The sequence below is a fragment of the Mixophyes fleayi genome, chromosome 3 (assembly GCF_038048845.1).
Source record: "Mixophyes fleayi isolate aMixFle1 chromosome 3, aMixFle1.hap1, whole genome shotgun sequence".
NCBI classification, from domain to species: domain Eukaryota; kingdom Metazoa; phylum Chordata; class Amphibia; order Anura; family Limnodynastidae; genus Mixophyes; species Mixophyes fleayi.
In genome coordinates this window covers 287,401,786-287,427,205 of record NC_134404.1, presented here as the reverse complement: position 1 = coordinate 287,427,205, position 25,420 = coordinate 287,401,786, and the positions used below count along the sequence as shown (strand labels likewise).

At 38.6% G+C, this 25,420-nt stretch overlaps 1 protein-coding gene across 1 annotated transcript in view; it reads right to left on the bottom strand.

Moving 5' to 3' along the window:
* Nucleotides 1-1,993: 1,993 nt before the first annotated feature.
* Nucleotides 1,994-25,420, bottom strand: part of MRPS5 (mitochondrial ribosomal protein S5) — a 99,678-nt gene continuing 76,251 nt past the window's right edge. Inside the window, exons 6-11 of the mRNA XM_075203737.1 lie at nt 18,132-18,222; nt 11,803-11,849; nt 11,340-11,397; nt 7,936-7,998; nt 4,746-4,882; nt 1,994-2,568 (exon numbers count right to left, since the gene is read on the bottom strand). Of these exons, the coding sequence (XP_075059838.1) occupies nt 2,344-2,568; nt 4,746-4,882; nt 7,936-7,998; nt 11,340-11,397; nt 11,803-11,849; nt 18,132-18,222 (621 nt within the window). The 3' untranslated portion in view covers nt 1,994-2,343. The remainder of the gene's footprint in view (nt 2,569-4,745; nt 4,883-7,935; nt 7,999-11,339; nt 11,398-11,802; nt 11,850-18,131; nt 18,223-25,420) is intronic.

The window sequence follows — 25,420 nt, the reverse complement described above, 5'->3', positions numbered from 1 at the left end:
CTATTTTACAAGTGTGCGTGTTTGTGCGAATGTATGTAAAAGACTAAATACTGTTGTTGCCACGTGTTGCAGTTGCGTACGCCCTTCCACGCCGTAGCGTGCCCTTCCACGCCGTAGCGTACGCATCTTTTCAAACAAAGACAACCAAGTTTGCTCGATTTTAATTGAAATGACTTTATCCAATATGCTGACTTCGACACTAATTTGACCCAACTGAGTCTTTTTTGTGTTTTATAGTCACACGCATGTATTATCGCTTCTTTTGTGAGGAGCTGAGTACTCGGGGCATTTCCATGGTGAAAGCTGACTAGCTACAGTAATGTGATTGACTCTGCACCAAAATACAAAAACACAAATTAATTTTCATGTTATCCCATGTGGTAATGTAAGAATTTGATGTATATTTAGAGGGTATTACTTTTCTAACAGGTACTGCAGAAACATTTTAGACCCACAAAACTACCTGATATTTACACATTCTCTGTGTTGGCAATAATAGTGCCTTCAATCGAACAACTTTTGCAATTTCTTATTGTGAGCAGCGTCTCACGTCCGCCTGTTCTCACTTTCGTCCCAGCTGTTGTCATGACACTTCCGGTATCACTGTACCAGCCGTCATGCCTTTGCAATCAGTGCTGCGCCCCGGTATCTGTGGCAGCGTGCGCAATCCAGTATAATTAACAATATTCTGGAGGGGCAATTAGTACCAACTGAGCCCCTAACCTTTGATTGGCCACTTTATGTATTTAAGGCAGGGATCACTTAGAACTCTGATGACTTAATTAAGACATAAATGAGGCTTGAGCAGTATTTTAAAAGAAAATAGGAAAGGCTATAATTGTATGACTAAAAATTGATAGCAGGCACTGGGGTGAGGTTTGTACTAGCATGTGCGCTCATATAACAGACTGCAAGTCTACAAAATGTCATATGGAGCTTCTGAGCAAATGAACCTCAAAATGTGGAACAGTAACCTGCAGTGTATGCACCTGATGGACAAATAGGTGGATTTGCAAGCAATATTTCTTGCAAATGCACCTGTGTTTATGAAGCAGCACATGGATTTGCAGGCCAAGATGATGCCACCTGTAGGGATACACAACTTTGCATCTTCTGATGGGAAAAACTGGGTGGATCAGGGGTTTTGCTTGATGAGTGCCAACTAGGTTTGTGAAAGAGAATACTTATGTATACAAGCATAACTATGCAATTTTTGTGAGATAATATTATTTAACGAGGATCCAATAGGCATTTATGGTTTGCTCCTTGTTTTCCAGATGTGAAGGAGATCAGCAATGGGATGCCTCTTGCACCTTGAAACTGAAGAAATAGGTGAATCCCACTTTTATGTGGGCAGCTCCATAGACCAGGAAGACAGCATGTACCTTAAAGAGCTCTTAGTGGACAAACAGGCAAATTAATAGGTTGGTCTTACATTTTAATATCATGGACTTTGAAGTCTTCAACATGCGCATTTCCAGTTAGACTCTAAAAAGTGAGTGCGGAGGGAGTTTAAAGCATTGGGATGTAAGCATGCAGCTATGAAGGCTTTAGGTGACAATAAAGCCTGTGTGTACAAAAAATATAGTTCTGCTCTTTTGCCAAAGACCTTGTGAGTGCCTTCTTATGACAGCATGATGGCATTTCCTGTTGAAGGAAGGAGTCCTCTACACCCAAGTAAAAGAACAAACCCAATGTCAAAGAGATTGCTGTTAATGTACTCCTCCTTCTATTGGTATGCAATATACTTTTGCATTGCTTCAGAGGCGGAACTAGTGAGCTGTGAGCCCCGGTGCGTGGAGGTGGGAACCGGGACCTCCAACCTTTTGCATCTGCCATGCAGCGAGCCCCATTATCTCCATGGGCCCCGATGCACGGCACCTGCCGTATCACAGTACAGGGGGAACTGTAATGACAGAGACTAACTGGAGCCAAATATTTCCAAAACAATTATGTGAAATGTAACGGATTGCTGCATAAAAAGTACCAAATATAAATGAAAAAAAATATTTATTTCTTACTACTGATATTTCTTGCACAGATAAATGAATATTTTAATGACTTCTACAAGTTTGAGGATACAATACATACAGTATTTGTACAAATGTTAGTTATGTCTCTTACAAATGACTAACATTATGACCATTATAGCAGAACAACCTTGACAAACAAAAAAGTATCATCCTTTAATATTTCTGATGAAAGCTTTCTTGTTATCTTGCAATTTTGCCATGTGCGATGTAAAGGAAATGAATAACAGTATTTCAGTGTTACCACATCTGATACAAGAAAAAAAAAATCTGTATTGTGGTTACTCTCCGACTGACATTTTTATATTTGCTTTCACCAAATTGTCCTTTTAACATTGGCCCAGACTGAACGTTTCAATCCCTGAGTTAGTTTCACTTCATCCCAGTCTAGCTTGGTATCAGGGATCTCTCCTTCAGGCTCTGGGATAGTTGAGAGTGTACCTTGAGGTGAAGCTACAATTTGAGGGAAAAGCCCACGATCTTCTCTAAACTCCACAACATGCAGGCCCTTCCTATTTGCTAGGTCTTGATGAGTTTCCTATTTTGAAAGAAAACAAGTAACACTAATTAGGCAAGCAAATCACTGGTATGTAAATGTGCAGTATTTGCAGAGTATATGAGTACTAGTGTGACATGGAAAGATGAAATACAATAACATTACTGTGGCTATATTAGAGCATTTAAAACATGTGTATACATAACCTGTGACATTATCCTTGTATTTTCCAGTAAGTTTGATAATAGGAGTTGTAGTTTCTTTTGTAATCGGTACAATACAGTTTGTGGCGAGCTCCAGTCATCGGTGACCATGTGCAGGGTCGTCAACAGGGAGGTATGGCCAGTACAGATGTAAGGGGCCCGGACAAACTAGAGGATCTAGACAGACCTTTCTGTTTTTCCGGGTTCCCTTGGCTCTTCAGGCCCCATAGTCTGACTGATCGTCCCCCTTTGCGCCAATATCGCGGCTCCCAGATACCAATAGGCCGGGAGCACGTGGCACGGTGACGTCATCATTGTGCGCCGTGTTTCCAGTCTATCAATGACCGGGAGCCACTGCATCGCTTCAAGAAGGTAAGGTGATGATATGGAGGAAAAGGGGAGAATTTACTGTTATTGGGGGGGCGGAACATTTAATGTGATGGGGTGGGGGGAACATTTAATGTGATGGGATGAGGGGGAACATTTAATGTGATGGGATGAGGGGGAACATCTACTGTGATGGGATGGTGGGGAACATTTAATGTGATGGGATGGGGGGGAACATTTAATGTGATGGGATGGGGGGGAAGAGGGGAATATTTAGTGTGACAGGGGAACATTTACTGTGTTGGGATGGGGGGGAGAGGGGGAACATTTACTATGAAGGAATGGGGGGGGTCATTTACTGGGATGGGGGGGAGAGGGGGAACATTTACTATGAAGGAATGGGGGGGGTCATTTACTGGGATGGGGGGAGAGGGAACATTTACTGTGATGGGATGGGGGCAGTGGGGAATATTTACTGTGATGGGATGGGGGAAGAGGGGAACATTTACTGTGATGGGATGGGGGCAGTGGGGACACTTACTGTGATGGGGGAACATTTACTGTGATGGGATGGGGGAAGAGGGGAACATTTACTGTGATGGGATGGGGGCAGTGGGGACACTTACTGTGATGGGGGAACATTTAATGTGATGGGATGGGGGCAGTGGGGAATATTTACTGTGATGGGATGGGGGGGAGAGGGGAACATTTACTGTGAAGGAATGGGGGGGGGGTCATTTACTGGGATGGGGGGGAGAGGGAAACATTTACTGTGATGGGATGGGGGTAAGAGGGGAATATTTACTGTGATGGGATGGGGGTAAGAGGGGAATATTTACTGTGACAGGGGAACATTTATTGTGATGGGATGGGGGGGGAGAGAGGGGAACATTCACTGTGAAGGAAGGGGGGGGGGGCATTTACCGTGATTGGTGGTGGTGTGGTGGGGGCAGAGGGGAAAGCTTACTCCACAGTTTCTGATGGCAACCCTGACCATGTGTAATGGTATCTCAACATATGACTTTGTAGATAAAACATTTATTTCCCTCACCTTTTCTTTGTCATGCTTATTTCATTACATTTTAGTGTCCTTATCTTTGCTAAGCATCTCCCATTTCCCCCAATAAAATAAATTCACATTTGATCCTTCTAACTTCCCCTCACTATAATATACTGTCTTCATCCAGAATACTTATTGGCCAGACTATATTGACATGATGACATGCCCACCACACTGAACACCCATGTTATGAATGTGCTAGTCAGCCAAGAGCGACCATCTCACACACACACACACACATATTGCTCATGTATATGCTTTATGTTCTATATATATATATATATATATATATTGTAATAATTGGGCAATTTGTTATTAAAATGATGTAAATGTTTAATTTTGCATCATGATGTACCAGTCTCATTTGAAAAACAGAACATAAAAAAATACAAAAATGTGTACATTATTGAAAACTATTCCACTGATGCCTGGAAAGAAGAGATGTTGTTATAGCAACCAATCCCATTTTTAGTACAGTTGAAAAAGGTGGTAAACACCTGGTTATTTGGTATGGGCTACAGTTTTCATAGACATCTCGAATGATGTCAAGAGTCCAGGAATTATACTAATTATAGTTCGGTCCCACTTTTGGGGAAGAGAAAGACAATGAAAATAAAGGTGTGACATACCTGCTGTGCCAGACCTAAAAACAGCGCAGTTGTAAGGTTAAGCAGATTGTGGGAACCACTTAACTTCGCATACATGTCTTTGATACCAATTAACTTGCAGATGGTGATAATTGCTCTATGACAACGGAGACCATAACCTAGAAATACAAAACACACTGTAAATACAAATGTGTTGTAATATTTACACAAAAACATGAAATTTGAATGTTATGCCCTATGAGGAAATTGGGTTAACACTATATGGTCATTGGGACTAGACAAATCTATGGCGGAGTTATACGACATTATTCGCAGAAAAAGCCATTTGCCCTATACCTCCCTTGTCGAGTCTACTTGTCAAAAAAGCTTTTGTCAGTGTTCAGAGATGCATTGTTTATGTTTATATGTAATTAGTTGCCACCAGTTTGCAGCCAGGCTAAAATCTATTCCATCTACAGCTGAAAATACATCTACAGCTGTGATTTAGGCAAGTCAAGTGTCACGATTGTCAGCATTGCAAGCCTTTGGGTCTTATTCCAGCCAGTGAAAAGTTTGTGAGATCAGTTTCTTTTAGGTGTTGTGTTTGTGTATTGTGTGTAAAAAAGGAACAAACATTAATGTTGTTTGTAGGCGCTCTAAATAACCTCTATTGAAAACAGTTGCAGATGGGAGCATGTTTCTGCACGATCCTCAACTCCTGCAGTGCAGTGCGTTTGCCAGAGACTGGTGCAATAATTTTGTCTTTCTGTTGTATTATAAAGGTACCTGGGCAGGGACAGACGCTGAATTGTGCAATTTGCCACACAAATATGTGTTCCCTCTATAAATTATATTTTTTGATGTGAGCCCCCATTACAATTTCCTTATCGCTCAACACACAAACCCATATAACTGATGACCCAGCCGGATTTGGACAATTTTCAAATGCAAAACTAACTTACAGCATTATCGGAGTAAAACTCTGTAGTTGCAGAATGTCCACTAATGAACAAATGTAAATGCTTTACGCTAATCAATAAATTGGACTTCTGTCTGTATTTGCATTAAATACATCCTGAAATGTTGTGCTTCGTTTTATTTCATGCTCAGCAGCGAAGTAACTAAAGAAAACATAGTGTCCACACACAGTGCAGCCTAACAAGAATTGAAACTAGTGTGTGGAACTTCGTTTTTGCTTTGTCGTCTAGTTCTCCAAGAAAAGAACATGCTATTACAAGGTATAAAAAACCAACACGCAACACGAGCCGCTTGCTTTCTTGTACAGCAGTTGATACCCTGTCACCAAAACTGTAATAGGGGAGACTGGTCTGCACAATAAAAGCAGCTGTCCCTCGGTTTTTCAATGTGGCAGTCCAAATAATTGTACCGATTTTATGTCTAAAAAAGCAATGCTGGCATTCAATTTTAGTTCAATGTGCAAGAACTTCGAGTTCCCAACAGTACACCCAAAAAACCTACAGGAACAATTTAGAAAGAAAGGAAACTAAAACCCAGCGAGTGAAATTAAAGATTTCAGCCATCTAGTAAATTAAACAGTGATGAATAGCCTGTTTAGGATCATTCAGATGAAAATTTGTCTAGAGTGTGTTCCCCTCTTGCTGCAGCAGGGAAATCAATATATCCTTTGGGAGTAAAAAATGGCTTTTGGTACTTGTAGTTTGTTTTTTCAATTACAGTTTAAAAGAGAAGGAAGAATATTAGTGCAGTAAAGCATGCCTTGCTGTAATAGAATTTCTCCAGTTGCTCCGGACAGAATTGTTTTACAGAGCAGTGCAATCCATCCAAGCTATTAACATTATCTGTACATTGTGAGTCCAAAGAGACTCAACAAGCTGTTACATTGGATATGGCAGTGGAGACAAAACAAATCTCTACGCGTATGAACCTGCTCCAATTACAGAGTTTTTACCTGCATATCATCATCATCATTTATTTATATAGCGCCAACATATTCCGTAGCGCTTTACAATTGGGGACAAAAATAGTAAATTAATAAACAAACTATAGCAACATTCGAATGTGTCCTGGTTATTTGATTTTGAAAAATAATTTTGAATTTAATAAGAGACAAATTTTGTGAATTAAAAACACCAGCTGCAGAAGCATAGCTTGGAAACTAAACATATGTGGAACCCCAACTAAATGCTGACAACAGAGTTGAGCTAATATTGCACTTCAATACAAGAATGAATAGAAATAAAATGACAAACCATGCCTTGCATAAACTTTAAAGGGTTTTACTTGAGCACTGCAATATTCAGAAAATGTTAGTTTGGCCTATATATACATGCAATCGCTACTTTATTATAATGATGGTCTCTTAGAAGTTCCATAAGCAGCAGCGTATCCTAAAATAAAATGTCATTTACAAGAAAGCACTGATCATCTGGAAAGTAGAGCAAGAGCTTATAGACCAGCAAGTTCTGCACCGGTTAGGAGGAGGACTGGTTGGTGGTAGAAGGTCCTCATATCTTGATACAGTTTAATTTCAATGATTTTCTTAAGCATTTAAAATAACCAGCACTTAAACAAGGGGAATAATCTATATTTCGAGGACGCACAGACATATCAGGAGCTCTTAATATTGAAGATCACAAGAAGAAGGGACGGTTGCTCAGAGGGCTTCAAAGAAAGAAGATGCATGAAATGCGCACACTGGAGTTGAAAGCCTGTCACTGCAAATATTGTGGCGCATTGCCTGCATCGGGATTTTGTTTTTCCTTAGCTATTAAAAATTCTACTGTCTTCTGCGGTAGGAAAATGGACCATTACCGAGTTGCTAGAGGAATGCATATCTTATAAACATGTTGTCATAACAATGAAACAGTGCAGCAAGCTATATACTCCTTATTGTTGTATGCAGCAAATAAGTATCACAATTAATGATCTTCTCTTGATTCAGCACTGTGACAATAAAAAGCTATTTAATAACACCATGTCAGGGACAGTTACTTGACATGGTGTGTATATTACATCACTTTAAAGGGTGCCCACAATTAGCACATTTATTAAAAAATGGCATGTTGGTTGTTCACTGGTTTGAGGCAAAATACTTTGTGGCCACCATGCCAGACATTTCTTTTTGCTATGATATACAGGACAACAAACAGCAGTGTACTTACATTACCCTTGTCACTTATTAAATGAAAATCTAATACATTACTCAGGTAGGGGTTAAACCCTAGTCATGCGATGAAAACAATTGACTTACCAGCATTTTGCTTCCTCATTTTAATTGTTGTTTTCTTAAACTTTGTTGTGATGTCATGGTATACTAAAGAAAGCAGATGTGCATTTACTAATTACATATATTACATAGATATCACCCCATCCACACAGTGCATTTCTAGAAAGCGAGTTGAGTTACAGAAGCTCCTCACTCCTAACATAGCAACATGGTGTTGAGAAGTGAGAAAGCATGGCTGACATTTATTTTATATATTCAGATATTTAATGTACATTATTAAACCACAGTACCATATGCTACAATAGTCCTTGGAGTGACTGATTTTTTTTTCTTCATATTTAGCATTGTAGTTTTTACATTTAAGTGGAAAATCAACAGATTTAGATGACCATAGAAGCCACTAAAATACAAGTAGTCTTTTTAAAAACAAACAAAAAAAACTCAGCTCCTAATAACATTTACAAATACAGGAAGAACATCTAGGATATGGAATGAATTGGACTTTGTGCCTGGGGCATTAGGGAAAAGGTTTTATTTCTGTAATTTGGAGCACAAGGTATAGAATACATTTAAAATGACCTTGGTCTTCCTCACACTACCCCTGAATTTTGCCTGCGGTTTCATTTATTTAGCAGAGCTCCTAATGGTAATAGCAGGAGAATACACTTGGCGATCTTAGGCCTTGCCCACACCATAGGACTGAAGTATGATGTGCATGAGGTGTCATGTGACAATGGTTACGCTGAACACACTGATGTGCACTATATAATAGAGCAGGCATTGGGAACATTAATCAAGAATTAACATCTTTATTCCCTTTTACAAAATAAAAACCTTTATACAACAGTCCAGAGTCTATATGCAAGATAATCAATTAAAGCCTTTAAATAAACATTGTAAAGAATTCAAAGAAATTTGGACAAATATTTCATGTAAACAAATCTTTTAATGCGACTGGAGATTCAGTTCAGTTTAAGATTTCTTAAAACCAGAATGCTCAATAAATATAAATCATAAGCAGGCAGGCAAGTCTCTTAAGACTAAAAAGCTTGGACTTTATAGGAACATGCTTGTTACTACAAAATTATTCTGAAGGATTAGAACATAGAATGTATAACTCAAGTATTAATTTTTTGTTTTGCATTTCTCCAACATTAACATTGTATGTGTTAAGTGTGACTTCTGTTTAGCATACCGCTGATGGTTTGAAACTAGGAGATAGCCCCAAGGAGGATCTTTATGGATCATTACAATTAGTCAGCACTCAAATACCTCAAAACACAGGGTTAGAAGTGGTGTCATTTGTTTGGCCTCTTTTCAGGAACTATGTTTCTTTTGGAATTTTAATTGAGTGCCTCCAGTTAGATCTATTAGAACATCCGTCTTTCATTCTGTTCAAATTTCGGTTCACTTTTTCTGTTGGTTATTGGCTTTTTGGTTGGCTATGTGAAGTCCTCTTATGCATTACTAATAAGGTCAATCAGTGCTCATTTCTGGCTCTGATGGCAATCAGGAAGTGGTATTGCCTTCTATGAGGCTCTGCCCTGGTAATGTGATAGAAGCAGACTTACACACCTCCAGAGCGATATCAGCTCTGCTCATCTGTATGGCTCACACCACAGACTTTCCTTTTCTGCTTTATTTCCATGTGGGTTACGATTGGTTTTCATATGGTTCACTGTTAATTTGGTCATTATATGGAGATTGTAAATGCTTTAAAAAGGTAATATATGATAGTATGCTAGTGAGGCACTGTTGAGATTAAAAAGATTTTAAAACTAAATTAGCTACATTGTTCTAGATGATTTATTAAAATAAACAAAAACATTTTCTTTTTTTAACTTCATGGGGATTCTAAACATCCCTCCTTCATTCCTGAGATGACCACAAACACATGTGTACTAATACAATAATTTGCTAGCCAAATTTTTATATTAGTGGTCAGTGTGATCTAAAATTTAATAGCCATACACCACATATATAATACCTGTGTATAGGGGATGGTGTAAGGTTTGATACAACTGGACACCAGTAACTGCCTCACCAGGATTTAAAACCATTGCTCACTGAAGTTTAGAGAAAACACTGCCTTATATTCTGGTTTTTACTCCTCAGAGCTACAGTAATATCTGAACTGGTTGTGATTAATTGAAGACAGATATACAAGTGTCCATGAATATTTCAGTTTTACATGGAACTAAATGTCCAAAGAAAAATGAAAACTTTTCCAACAATCCCAGCTATTTAGAAACGCTGCCCATCTACCCCTATGGCGAGGGTCCCCTGACAGACCTCCAGTTATACAGGAATTCAGTAACACACCACTAGAGTCTGAACAATGGGAAGGGAAAGACCAGTCCTCACTAGTCTGTCTCACCTGTAAGCAGCATGTAAATTGTTGTGTAAAACAGGCGGCTCCTGGCTGCACTGGCCACAGTATATAAAACACTAACTAGTAGTTTGAACTTTCTGCTCAATTTTTCCTCTTCCCTACTCCTTGCTCTCCTGGCTGTCAGTGATAGGAATCCACAGGCACGATCCAGAACTGGTGGATATCCTTCAAAGGGGAATTACCTGTAGGTTGTTCTTGAGTAACAGTCGTTGACTAAAGGTAGATCAATTCCTTTCACAATCCATGCATGCCATTTATTCATACATGTTGCTATAACAGGTAAGGAGTATTTTAAAATGACTTAAATAAAACTGCTTTAACAGTGAAAATATTCTGCTCTGACTATCCACTTTTTTCAAGAGTCTCATAGGTAAAAGGAAAAAAAAAACGTTGAAGAGGCCTAATGCAGCGAACAACGCTACTCAATGAATTTTATTCATAGATTAAAAAATCAATGACTGAAACAGATGGACTTTCACAGAATTGAGGCAGTATGCTGTGAGCAGCTTCTGGATCATTTTGATTAACCAGAGCTATTCTGATATTCAAAAGAAAAACAAACAAAACAAAGTAATACAGCTCGTCAACCTAGGAGAGGACCCCCTCATCTATAATGTAACCAAAATATTTTATTGGCTTTAAATTCCACTTTATACCCTTAGTGCTTGGCTGCTATAAACTCTGGCTTTATTTACTGCTGGGGTTTCTCGGACTCATTAATAGCAGTAGGCATAATGAGAATTTAAGTAACTGGAGGTCACAATCTGAGTAAAGTAAATTTGGCTTCGGTATGAACAAGAGAATGTGCAAAATAGGATTTGGAATAGACAGCTAGGCTGAAAAACAAAGTAAAGCAGGCAAATAATGGATTTTAGTAACATACTAAATTTAGTATGTAACATAATAATATAATAAAATGCTATTGAAAACATTTATATAAAATACACTTTTGGAAATATACAAACAAAAACATTTACACTTGCTTAAGAGGTACTAATTAAAAACGTAAGTACTGGTAACCCTGCAGTGAACTTACTTGTGTGATCGTTGTATCGGTCTATGTAATGCAGATATTGAACAGCTCTGTTCTTCGCCTGTATGAGGAGAGTACAGCATTAAAAAGTAATATACACTTCTCTTGTGCAATACAACAAAAAAAAAAATATTACATTTTCTAATTAGGATATTCTATTGAATGAGGAGTGCAACTAAAGATATTTTAGCCAAATGCTTCTAACACAGTAAAATCTGTAGAAATACTAGTATTGCCAGGCATGCCCACAATGAAAGTTATTCACCTTCTTTGTATTTTATATTACAGTAGAAATTCTCTTATATTTTCAGTTATGTCATGCTACAATTATCAAATAATTCTCACAACGTCATGTATTGTGTCACTGATAAATGCAGGTTTCGTAGTACAATCCGAACCCTAACTTCTAATTTTAGCCCTCAAAAGTAAGAAGCACAAGTGATTCCATGAAACATCAAAGACGTACTTTTCTGAGTGCTACAAGTCTGTCGCTGGCTTTTCCAACAGCAAATCCTGTAAAAGAAGGAGTTAAAAAAAATAAAATCCATTAGATGCATAATTGTCACATTTCTGACCACTCTCTGTCCCCAACATTATCATACTGACAATATATAAAGTGCTGTATATCCATGCCCCCACATTACAAAGTGCAGAAACACGAAACATCTAGTTTGTGGTGCAGTTAAGCTAAAACATGATGCTTTACCAACTTTGAGTGTGCAGTTCTCCCTACCTGCTGGGATTCCTGAAGATATATCCCCTTAGTGTTATATTGCAAATTCTATGCTGCGCCTTCAAAAGTGTATGGGGGATGTCAAATTTGTCTGTGTGAATTGGAAGTTAACAGGAGATGGACATCAACACCACCGCTGGCAATATTTTGGTTGAATTCTTCTTTAACATTTATGTTAAAAGTAAATGTTGGATTGAGATCAGATTATAACATAATTACCTATTTTTTCTAATTCCCCCACTGGGAAATACCGGAGGGAAGGTCGGGTGACAGCTGAGGTGGAGGAACGTAATACGGGAAATCTGTAATTTGGACCTGCGGTGGAATGTTAGGAGTTTCCCCAGACATTCCAGAAGAGTATAGACAAGTAAGGCCTAAAAGCATACTCCATAATACACTTGTGGCCACAGAAAAATCACAAAAAAAATATATAGTTCCAACACCACAAAAAGATAATAAGCATAGTACTTCGCATGCAGATCCTAGGATTTACCTAATTTCTTAATATTACACGTTTATACTTGGACAGTAATGGTTTGAGCAGGAAGGGCATGGTTGGTATGGAAAGGCTGTTTGACGAATGTTGCATACACACAGTATGTAGGGGTAAAACAGTTTCATCTTACTGTAGAACCATATTATGTATGGCAACAAGGTAGATAACTAAGAAAACAGCCACATTTTATCCACCTGTAATCTACATGTGTGATATAATAATTCCAGACACAATTGTTAAACATATACACTATAGGGGTCATTCCATGCCAAATCATCATAAAAAAAAAGTACCTTTTCAACCTGACTACCTCATATTTTCTTGAAATTTGGTAGGATGGTAGACGGCAAATTAACTTTCATATGTAAAATTTTATCCCTTAGCGATACACAGTGTTCATGCAACAGGGTTGTAAACATGACATACACTTTTTTAGATATTCAAGGTCGAAGGTCAAATCACGTGACCTTGAAATGTAGAAGTCATTATTTAAATATAAAACTATTTTTTGTGATATCTAAATCTTAGCTTCAAAACAAGACCAGACCAACATGAAAGTTCTATCACAATTAGAAGCAAAGTTAGGATTAGTTTTATTTGACCTTGCAAGAATAAATTTTACAAGTTTTGCCATCTTTGCAACCCTGTTGCATAAACACCATTAATCACTGAGGGCTAAAATTTTACATATGAAAGTTACTTTATGTCTTCTACTATTCTACCAAATCTCAAGAAAATCTGAGATGGTCGGGTTGGAAGCTGTGAATGACCCATAGATAAAAGGTGAGCGATCAAAATAACTAGTTTATAATTAATTAGAGATGAGCAAACTTTCTAATCTTCATTCTGTACATTAATTCCAACAACACAATGGCCTAGCAGTTCATTATTTAAAAAAATAGGCATTTGAAAAAAAATAATTCTGATTCAATACATTGAACTATGGATGTTCACGTTAGGAACTTTTTAGCATTACTATGTGTGACGATTATGCAGCATATCTAAAGACTGATCGTTATTTTCTGTTGAATTCATGTATGACAATGTATATTGTATGTAACCGTGTAATGTAATCTCAACGTGTGCTTTGCTAGATGACATGAGTTTGAACTGCAAGTGTCAATAATCTGTTAAAATTAGCCAGACCAGGGAGAGATAGGCATCTATGAGGAGTTTGAAGCCCCAAAGTTGTAAACCCTCTAGCCAAGCAGAACGAGCAGAGGTTAGAACTCAAGGTCCTGTGAACATTCCCGATCTCAGGACATCACTTTAAAAGCCCTGTGACATTTGGGAGGTCAATTTGTCCTTATTGACAGCTAAACTCCAAAGTTGGGGTGTGAGAGGTATGTGGAAAAAGGTTTAACATCTTCTGCCTTAGACAATAACATGTGCATTTTCATGAGGGGGGGGGGTCTTTCAAGACTGAAATGTCCCATATTTCTCATTAGTGTTCCCTCACACGCCAGTCTTAACTAGTAAGCAGTGACTCTGGTTTTATTTCTGGAACTTATTTGTGCAATTTATTGTAAGTTCTGCCATTAACTTTTTTGGATTAAATTACATTTGATCTAGCATTTTCTCTGTGATTCTTTGTAAACTTACTTAGCCCAGGGAGGCTCATGCTACATGTGTATGTGGTTTAATTGTGAAACATTAATAAGTGGTTTTGGTGAACGTAAAGACACCATAATAAATCCTTTGTGGTGGCAGAAAAGGTGTATTCATTGCAAAGTGACTAAGATGACGCCAGTCACGGCCAGCTGTTCAGATTGCTGTATCTGGGACAGGCTGAGCGTTCGTGACCCTATGTCCAAGTAGAAGCACAACATTAAAAACACACATACCAACGTGTGATAAGAAAAATCAGGATTGTAAAACCATTATATGTTTTTTTTTACTAATAACCCCTATAAACAAACTCCTACAAAGTCTGATGAATTACAGAAATGAAATGTTAATAAATGTTTTTAGATGTTATTAAATTCATAGTTAATGAATTAAGAATCTGAAAGGCTACTATATACGGCATGCAAATCTGGCTGAGACCCCCTCTCTGCTCTTTTCAGAGTTAGGGTGGGAAGGAAGTTACAGCATCATTACCAGGCCCCTGCCCAAGTTTTCCTATGTAGACTGGCAATGCATTATTCTTCCCCAGCCATTTAAGTTTTGTAGCATTTCAAACTATCCCGTCCTGGTTCTACTACAGTACAAATCTACCTTCCAATAACAGTACTTTGGTGAGGTCCCTACCGTGAGAGCCCCAGCAACCATGCTCCATTTAGCATGTTTTCAGCATTCACATTTAGTCACAATCCCCTCTATTTACCTTCCATGCTGCTTGACTCTCTATATAGCAGGGGAGATGCTGCTGTGGAGAGACCCAAGCAGTGTGGAAGTCCTGGCTATATGTAAATGCCGGGACCCTGTGAAATTCAACAAATGGTGGGGATCCTGCAGGAGGGATCCCCGCCAAAATACTATTATTGGGAACAGACTCAATATTTTTTTTAATTTTTTTTAAGTGGAAAATCCCTTTAACACCAAACACAGTTTACTTTTAGCGCAATATACCCGCTAATTGCAAGTCTTGCATATGGTTCTGCCAGTTTTATTTTTTTAAAGGTTAATTTTTTTAAGACTTTCATTACTTTAAGAACATTGAAAACATGAAATTCCTCCTGTCTTATAGATTCATAACTACAGCGCCTTAGATGTCACGTATGATTCCCACAAGCCATATTATCGAACATGTAGGATTATTAAGATACTGTGTTGCAACACAACAACTAACTGTATATCTAAAGTAGATTTATCTGGAGTCATGCCAATGTTATCACCACCCAAACCCTCTTATGGGCACACAGACTGGAGTAATAGCTCTGAACATATAAAAATGCCAGCATAGTATGTGTGATTGATTCATCTGAAATAGACTTGTAACCTACAAACTGTAGTGACAACCATCTTGTGTGCTGAACCAATATTAATTTTATTAGTCTATTGCCTTGGTGATGTCAGTAGTTTCTAGTGAACTGAAAATCTGAATATTGGTTCTATTCCAAAATGGCATCTTGTATTTAGATGATTAGTCCAAATTTATGGATTAATAATCCCTAATTCCAACACTAGTAATGGAATGCTTGTCATGATGAAATAATGTGAAGTGTGAGCTCTTATACAATACATAAGAAGCATCTGTATACAACATAATAGGGAGGTTTAATACAAGTGTCAGTGTCCATAATACTCAAGTTATGAAATGCAATTTGCATTCTCACTATTACAGTAATATCCAATCTATGAGTGGGATAGCTATGATATTACTTTATCATTAAACAGACCTCATCTGACAACCAAGAAAAATTAAGTTATAGACTTGTGTTAGAACAAATGTAACAGTTACTTTTGCTTCCGATAAGCCACAAACCTATTAATTCAAATTTCAAGTACTAGCAGCAGGTTTCATCAGAATATGAGAAGAACAATGATGAAATATTCATCTATTGAATGTATATTCTTTTATTTAGACCATGAAGCGCTGTTCTGCATAACGCCAGCATGCTGTGGACAGGCTGTCTCCATACAGAATTAGTTTATGTTCTGTCACGAGTGACCCTGGTCTATCCAGACATCTTTATATGCATTCATTCCTGGAGAGCTGAATCCTAGACATGCTTCCTAAGCTAAGTATAGACCAATTTAGCTCTAATTTCTTTAGTGTTCTGGTATTCTGTATCATTATATCTGTCGTCGTACAATGCATGCTCCCGCATTGCTCTTGCTTCATAAGAAATCACTCCCATATATATATATATTTTAATTCAATCTGTTTTTATTGAAAACAGGGAGGAAACAGAACATTAAAAAGCAAACAGCTGAGTACCAATGAGTAGGTCATCATATACATATACCACATTTATGTTACAATGATGACATTTATACATGTGGGGAACTCAATTGTAAAAGAAAATCTGCGCAAGGTGCCTCCAAAACAACCGCAAGACACCTCGCGCACATTTTATTTTACAGAAGCAACACTCATGTTTGCTTGATCCCCATTGAGGTGCGAGCAAAATTGAGCATTACTTTTTATTGTAGTAATGAGGAACATTGCGACCATTTGAATTCCCCCCACTGTATGAATCAATTTCAAACAACGCACATATAAGTATAAACTACATATAAAAACTGATGCAAACTGATATCCAAACTCATGGAGTTATAAAACCAGGTAACATAACAGGGTAATTAAAGAGTATGAAAACCTAGGAGGGTTAAGGTGTTATAGGGAAAAGGGGATGTTAGGAGTAGAATTATAGTATCCGCCTCTGCCTGCTCAAGAAAACGGTTTGTGTGAGATCCCAGAAGTGAGCTTAGTCACCTCAAACCACACCTATTCAGTTCACTCTAAATATTAAAAAAATAAAAACACTTTTCTCAAATCCTCAACACCTGACACATCTTAATTTACACCCAGATACAATTCAACTCTATAAAGTTTACTACATTCCACCTCTACCGCCTGGTCTATCTTCTTCACATAATGCCCTACAAGTAGCGGAATTCTTAAATTCCAACCACGGTAACACTGTGGCATCCTAATGCTTTTTGTTAGCTGCAGATATATCTTCCATGTTTATATGACAGTCAATTTTCGTGAACCAATCTTTCAGGTTTGGAAGAGAGGAAGATCCCTATCCAGTTGGGAAACCTTATATTTTATTTGGTTCTCAATGGTGTTGGCAGCAAACTAGAAAACACTCCCAAAGCAAGAGTTTTATGGACATCAAAATTCAGGGTTATCTAACTGCTCTACAGCTGATGCTGAACTACAGCACCCAACAATTAGAGGCAGCAGGTGCTGAACTACAGCACCCAACATGCAGAGGCAGCAGGTGCTGAACTGCAGCACCCAACATGCAGAGGCAGCAGGTGCTGAACTGCAGCAGCCAACATGCAGAGGCAGCAGGTGCTGCACTGCAGCACCCAACATGCAGGGGCAGCAGGTGCTGAACTGCAGCACCCAACATGCAGAGGCAGCAGGTGTGCTGAACTGCAGCACCCAACATGCAGAGGCAGCCAGTGCTGAACTGCAGCACCCAACATGCAGAGGCAGCCAGTGCTGAATTGCAGCACCCAACATGCAGAGGCAGCCGGTGCTGAACTGCAGCACCCAACATGCAGAGGCAGCAGGTGCTGAACTGCAGCACCCAACATGCAGAGGCAGCCAGTGCTGAACTGCAGCACCCAACATGCAGAGGCAGCAGGTGCTGAACTGCAGCACCCAACATGCAGAGGCAGCCAGTGCTGAACTGCAGCACCCAACATGCAGAGGCAGCCAGTGCTGAACTGCAGCACCCAACATGCTGAGGCAGCTGGTTTAACAGCTGCAGATTGAATACTGCTGGTCCTTATCTGCTCACATGTAGCAAAAAGTTCAAATTTGTTCTAAAACTATAACAATATTCTTTACTGATTTTTTTTTTTTTTTTTTAAATGAAGAAAATAAATCGATACATTTAAAATTGGGTAGAGAAGAAAATAACAGTTAATAGAGCTTACTCACCAGCAGCCCCTTGGCCATTTCCAACAACCACTAAAGCACTTGTTGTTCTCTTTCTTCCTTCCTTGGCAGTCATGTTGAACACACCTTTCAGCTATAATTATAAAAAAATAAAAATATATATCTATAAATTCTATAAATTTAAAGTTCAATAATAAAATCACAAAGACAAAGATTTAAAATTTCTGAATTTTTTCGACAGTCACACTTAAATTACTTAAAAATTATACACTAACAAGACACAAGACACAGGCAACATTGTAATGTCTCACTGTCTTTTAACAAATTCTGCCATATGCCAATAATGTTCTGTTTTCCCCACTGTCCAGAAGAGCATCTATAAAACCGTTCATACAAGGTAGATAAAAAAATGCAAAACAAAACAGTAGAGTGGGCCCTGCTTATGAGAGAGCTCACAAACTTGTGGGAAAAGGACACAGCTGAGACAAGAGGAGCGACTCAGAGTGAAGCTTGGGACAAAGGCAAGGGTGTACTAATGTAAGTAATTTAGGTGGAAGTAGGGTAGTCTCTAATGAGGTAGGTTTTCAGAAAGTGCTTAAAGATGTAAAGACTGGGGGACAATGGGAAGAGGCTAGACAGAGAAATCCATAAGTCGGTAGTGAAATAAGAAAAAAAGTATTTTTAGGTGGGAGAGAGAGCTGGTGAGAACACAAGACGCATGTCAGACAGTATTAAGTGGGTGTGAGGGAGAGAATTTCGAGATGATAATTGCAATATATATGTTATTGCTTTGCAACGGTAGGCGAGTATATAAATTGGGTTCTGGAGGATATTTGGCGGCAGTATAAGGATAAGCAGATGGTGTAGTAGATGTGGAGTGGCAACTGAGGAAGACTAGTCTTACTGCAGCATTTATGACATACTGAAGTGGAGAATGATTATTATTATTATTATTATTATTAATATTTATTTATAAGGCGCTACAAGGCATCCGCAGCGCCGTACAGAGACAAACAAAATCACAATACAATGGGAGACAGCACAGTACAGTAAACACAGCAACTCAGTACGCTCAATGCACAGCTAGAGAGGGCGGGGAAGGGGGAGGGAGGATCCGAAAACGACGGGGCCCAAGAAGGGGGGCGCGGAAGACAGGGAGACCCCCAGGGGGGAGGAGGGAGCGAAAGTGGACGTGGGGTGGAGGACCTTTGAGGAGGAGGGCTAAGAAGCTGGAGAGCAGAGTTAGAAGTGGTGGAAACAGGAGGAGAGATGGCCCTGCTCAGAGGAGCGTACAATCTAAGGGGAGGGGTGGACAGACAGAGAGACGCAGGGGAGAGAGGGAGAGTAGGGGGACAGAGGCAGAAGATAAGGTAGGAAGTTAAGTTTAGTCAGAAGAATGCAAGATAAAGGTCTCAGAAGCCGAGGCAGGAGATGGTGAGAGGATGGATGAGAGTTGGATATATCTTGGCTGAGAAATAAGCACATTTTAGCAATGTGTCAAAAGGCGAAGGTGAGTTTGTAGTTTGAGTGAACTATGAATCGGAGCTCTGTGACAGCCACACACCCACATACATTCGGAAGCTCATACCTTTACTGTACTAAGCTAAGATGTTTTTTTTCTTTTCTTACTGCCATTTGTTGCTCAAAAATGAAAAACATATAATTATAAATAATATCGCAGTGCCAGTGAATATTAAAGAAACACTATACAGTTTTTTATTCTGTAACAAAACCAAGGTTTGCGACAGCTAACAGAAGGTGACAACATGAGTAGAATGCCATAAATTGCTGTAAGCTTCAGTAAAACTAGCTACTGGCATACACACTCTGATTAAGATTTTTGTGGAAGACAGCTAGATTATACGTGAGGGATTGTCAACACAATACATATAAATAATAAAATAAAAGGTGGTACAGCTTGTAAAATAAAAGAAACTTATGGCATATGTTTAAGGTTTAGTTTATAAAAAATATTGTCCTTTTGATATATATTTTTATTAAGTTAGTGTAAACAGAAGGAACACTTTGAGACTTCTAGTGTGCAGACAGATTTCTTTATTTTCATTGCACTGAAATAAGATACGCTCAGGTCTCTGCACTGCAAATACTTTTTATGGACACAGTAGATCATGTCATATCCAAGGGCAGAAAAAATAAACAATTATGTCTGGGTAACAGAATTCTGTGAAGGTGGATCTATCAGCACGATAGCTAACATGGCACCAAGGTCATGAGTTCAATTCCAACCAGGGCCCTCATTTGTATGAAGTTTGAATGCTCTCCCCGTGTTTCTTTGGAAAGAAACTGGATTACCTGGACGAAACCCAGTCAACATACTGTCAAGTTAACTGGCTTCCGACAAAAAATAAATGCTAGTGTGTGTGATAGGGAATTTAGACTGTAAGCTCTAATGGGGGCAGAGACTGATGTGCATGATTGTATAGAATAGCAGCTAAGCATCACCCAGGGTGGCTGCCTCATCCTCTGCAACAATGTAAAGTGCTTTGAGTACTACTGGGGGAAAAAGGTACTATATAAATAAAAAATTATTATTAACAATTTATTCTCCACTACAGCTATGCCCGCGACCAAGCAAAGTAGTCCAACTCCAGGGGGTAAATGTATTAAACTCAGATTCTAGCAAATCACCAATATTCGTAAACGTTGGCGATTAAATTTAAAGTGGTAATTTATTTAAAGTTTTAACATTTTACATTTTGCTGGCAAAGTCGCTGAATAGCGGCGATTTGCCAGAATCGAAGCTGAATACATTTAGCCCTAGTCCTTTTATTTATTTTTTTAGTATATTTAACTCACTCCTGAACAGTGGAGACTCAACACCAAATCACACAGTAAGTTATGTTAGAAAACGGTTAGCATGTAGTAATTTCTTCATAACACTTTCAAACCATTTGCCTGACACTAAGTGCAGCCTGTTTGTTTCAACCTGTGACGGGAAATTGGGTATCTTAGGCTCATTTACTTTTCTTTACTTCGGCATATGTGCTAACTTGTACTTCTATCCTATTTTACAGTATGTACCCACTACAATATCTTTGTAAGTGCTGGAAAAAATCAATCTGTGTCCAGCATTGCAGATCCACCAGGAGGTGCGCATGGTAGAAACATCACTTCAAAATTTTACATACTAAACACTCTAGGAATAGTCCCCTTTACTCATTTATTCTTTTTCATCTTGCTCCTAAAATACTGTTCCTTTTAGCCTCATTATGTCTTCAATTAATCATGAGAATAAGGGGACATCAGGTCTTTTGTTATGTGTCACTTTTCTGTGCTTGGATGTTTTATTAAATGAAATTAGCCTCTGTCCTCTTTCCTCCTCACACACTAGGACCAGATTCCTTCACATTCTCTCTCTTTAGTTTTGATTTATCAGCAGAAATCTTCAACCTCTCCTTCTTATCTAGTATTCTGTCTATTGCAAGCATGCATTAATTATGTCTAGCCTATAGAAAACATCCCTTGACCAATCTACCCCCTCATTTATTTACCTTTTCTCTAACATTTTACTTGCACCAAATCTAATGTGCCGGTTTCACTATCTCTCTGTTAGACCTCTCCAATTTGGATTCTGGGCACATTATTCCACTACTGTGTATTGATTGTCTGACTTATGATTCTTATGGTTAGGTCTCTTATATGTTTTTAATCAATACATTTTATTTATTGTATCTTTAACTCAGGCATCCTGGTTTCCCATCCCAAATCTTTAGCTCACAATTCTAATTTCCACATAATATTTCAGAGTCCTGATGCACTCAAATTAATGGGATAAGTGTGACAAGATTGGTGTATTTGAGACCCAAAACAGAAGTACGTGGTGGAACGCCAAGTCCCAGCATGCCCAGTAATATTCTGATTATTCCAGGGACAATGTCTGTTTACACACATAAAAAGGAGTAATGCCAGATGCTTTAGGGCCCATCCAGACTTGTGCTTTTCCTGCTCAGCGTGGAATGTAACATACTGCGGATTATGGATCCACTGATGGAGGCAATTGTGAGTAAATGATGCAGACACTATAAGATGCTGTTTGTCAGGATGGAAATAAAACACATTTTACAAAAAATGTAATCGGAAACAGATCACACACAGTATACTGTCCTAGCTACCGTTTGTAAAAGTGCAGTTTAGCTGCAGGAGAGCTTCAAACTATCCATGTATTGCTTTACAGTGAACACAAATGCTAGCTGCGGGAATCTATTCAATACATACATTGATGCTTTTATGCCATTGTAAAACCACTTGTATCCTAGAAAGTTTAAAGGCTGCCACCTCATGGATATTGATTCAGCACACACACAATGGCTGCCTCTGCTGTGTGTAGGAGACAAGTGCGCTCTTGCAACATCATTTGGTCTTTAAACATCTAATGTGAAAGATACAAAAAAAAAAAAAAAAATCTGTCCTTAATTTGATTTTATATTCTATTTACTGGTGGCACTGGACAGTGTATATTCCTCATATTTACATTTTTCTCAATCCCAAATTAACTGAAACGGAAAATAAACTGTATAAAGTTATAATTCACCAGCAGGTGGCAGCATCACCTCACACACACACACACTTTACCCTCAATAAAACATTAAGTAAACTTTTAAATGGCTTTTCTAGCAATATGGCCCATCAACCTTCACTGACATGACTGCTGCAAGTCTCCTTGGTGCCATAAAACAGTAACCATTTTACTTCTGCTCCCCCCCCACCCCTTTGTTATTGCAGTACATCTCTCTAAACACATGCTCTGGAAGTCTTGCCAAGAACAGTATATATTTTTCTGTCTTTAATGTTAGCCTGTTATAACTGAAGTGCATGTGTGATTGTGCTTGCTGACAGCATTTGAAAAGGTAAAAAGGTCAAATCAGATGAACTTGCACCCAGTTGATTTGTCCATGACCTTTCTTCATCACACTCACTTTAAGGGCTTGAAAACATACAATACTGGTAAAATAAATTGCTATAGAACCCACTACATTGCAGATAGTTGGATTTGAGAGCCAAGAATAATCATTGTGATGGTTAGAGCAGTAACAAAATAAAATTAACTCTTTGCTGCCCACAGCAACCCTTCTCAACTCTACAGATCCCTGTATGTACTTATTTTATCTGATTAATGTCATGGAACTTTGTACAAAGAACATATAGGGGGGAATTCAATTAGCCGCCAAGTGTCTTACAACCATTCCAGAGACACTTTGCGGTGGATATTATTACAGAAATATCTGCTCTTTTATCCTCACGTCTCATTGAGGTGCGAGGAAAAAAATGAGCGGATATTTCTACCATAGTAATAATTCAGCGCCGCTTGCACTATTTCAGAAAAATAACTAACATTACTTCTTCAGTAGCTTTATATTGCCTCTCAAGGCTATGAAAAATTATACTTGTAAATAATGAAAAGCCTGTTTACAAAGAAATGGCATATAGAAATCTAATGATGATGCATTTAGCAAAAAAAAAAATCCCATGCAACAGATCATAGCAATACATGTACTCCAGTATATACAGTTGGTATTTGACATGCACAGATTTCATATTCTAATTAGACGGATTATTAGTGCAATATGTTCATTAAGAATAAAAATATTTTTGCATGCCTAGAGGTGCTGCAGTATGCAATCTCTGCATACAATACAATGGAACCGGTGTCTCTTCTACAGCATGCTGAGATGTGTAGTTTAACAGCAGCCAATGCCACACATTGCCAATGTCTATTGGAATAACTCAGATAAATTCAATTAAACATTAGAGCCAACATTTATCAAAAAGATGCTGAAGCCGAGCAGCTGTTTGTATTTCATACTGACATTAATATGCAGAAAGGGGCCTGTAGATAATCTTATCTTGTTAAGCATTTTAGTTTTTTCCTTATCCTAGATATGTAAACTAAAATTTCATTTAAACTGAGCAATTATATAAATCACAACTCCTGTCACTCATTAAGGTCACCTCCCTCCTGTCTTCTCTTATATGATCTTTCTGGTGGTCAAACATCTAGAACCAAATAAATGAACCCCTGCAATGGTTACCAAGTGTCTGGCCTATAATCCTAATAGCTTTCACCTTGAACATTTTCGCATGATTTAGAGCTTATTGGTGTTTGTAGCTGTATATAGTCCCAGCTATCTTGCACCCCACATTTGTAGTCCTTTACATTACATAAATCCAACTTGTGTTAGGTGAGCCCCCAGGTGTCCAATCGCTGCTAGTGCTTGGGGAGGATTTGCTTTTAAAAGCTGTGTGCAGATAAGCCTCAACCCAGATAAAAAGCATAGCAATGGTCATGTTAGAGTTCAGAATGAATGCATGGTTATATTTAGTGTAGGATTGGCTAGAAGGGGAAGACTTTGGTGGGAATTGGTCAGCTAAACATATATTGCAATATGCAGAATTGACATTTTGTTTTTAATATTTTAATACAGAAAAGTAGTTAGAATCCAAGGATGGATGTCACGCAGGGATTATAAATAGAAAAGTAAATGTACATATCAATAAAAATAATCACTGATACATGGTAAGTTTTCACTATTCAAAATACCTGAGTGACATTCATCCTTGGGAGCTTTTTTAAAACCACTGAAAAGTGAAGTGAATAACATTGATTATCTGGTTGCAATGGCACCTGTCAAGGGGTGGGATATATTAGGCATCAAGTGAACAGTCAGTTCTTAAAGTTGATGTATTGGAAGCAGAAAAAAAATGGACAAGCGTAAGGATTTGAGCCGACTTTGACAGGGGCCAGACTGTGATGGCTAGGTGACTGGGTCAGAGCATCTCCAAAACGGCAGGTCTTGTGGGTGTTACTGGTATGCAGTGGTTAGTCCAAGGAAGGACAACCGGTGACAGGGTCATGGCTGCCCAAGGCTCACTGATGCGCAAGGGGAGTGAAGGTTAGTCCGCCTGTCCAATCCCACAATAGAGCTACTGTAGCACAAATTGATGAAAAGGTTAATGCTGGCCATGATAGAAAGGCGTCAGAACACACAGTACATTGCAGCTTGCTCATGCCGACCCATGACCACCACCGAAAGAACCTTCAATGGGCATGTGAGCACCAGAACTGGATCGCAGAACAATGGAAGGGAGCCTGGTCTGATGAATCACGTTTTCTTTATCATCATGCCCGGCTGAGTGCGCCGTTTACCTGGGGAAGTGATGGCACCAGGATGTACTATGGAAAGGAAGCAAGCCGGCTGAGGCAGTGTAAATCTCTCGGCAAAGTTCTGCTGGGAAACCTTGGGTCCCGACATTCATGTGGATTATGACACATACCACCTACCTAAACATTGTTGCAGATCAAATACACCCCT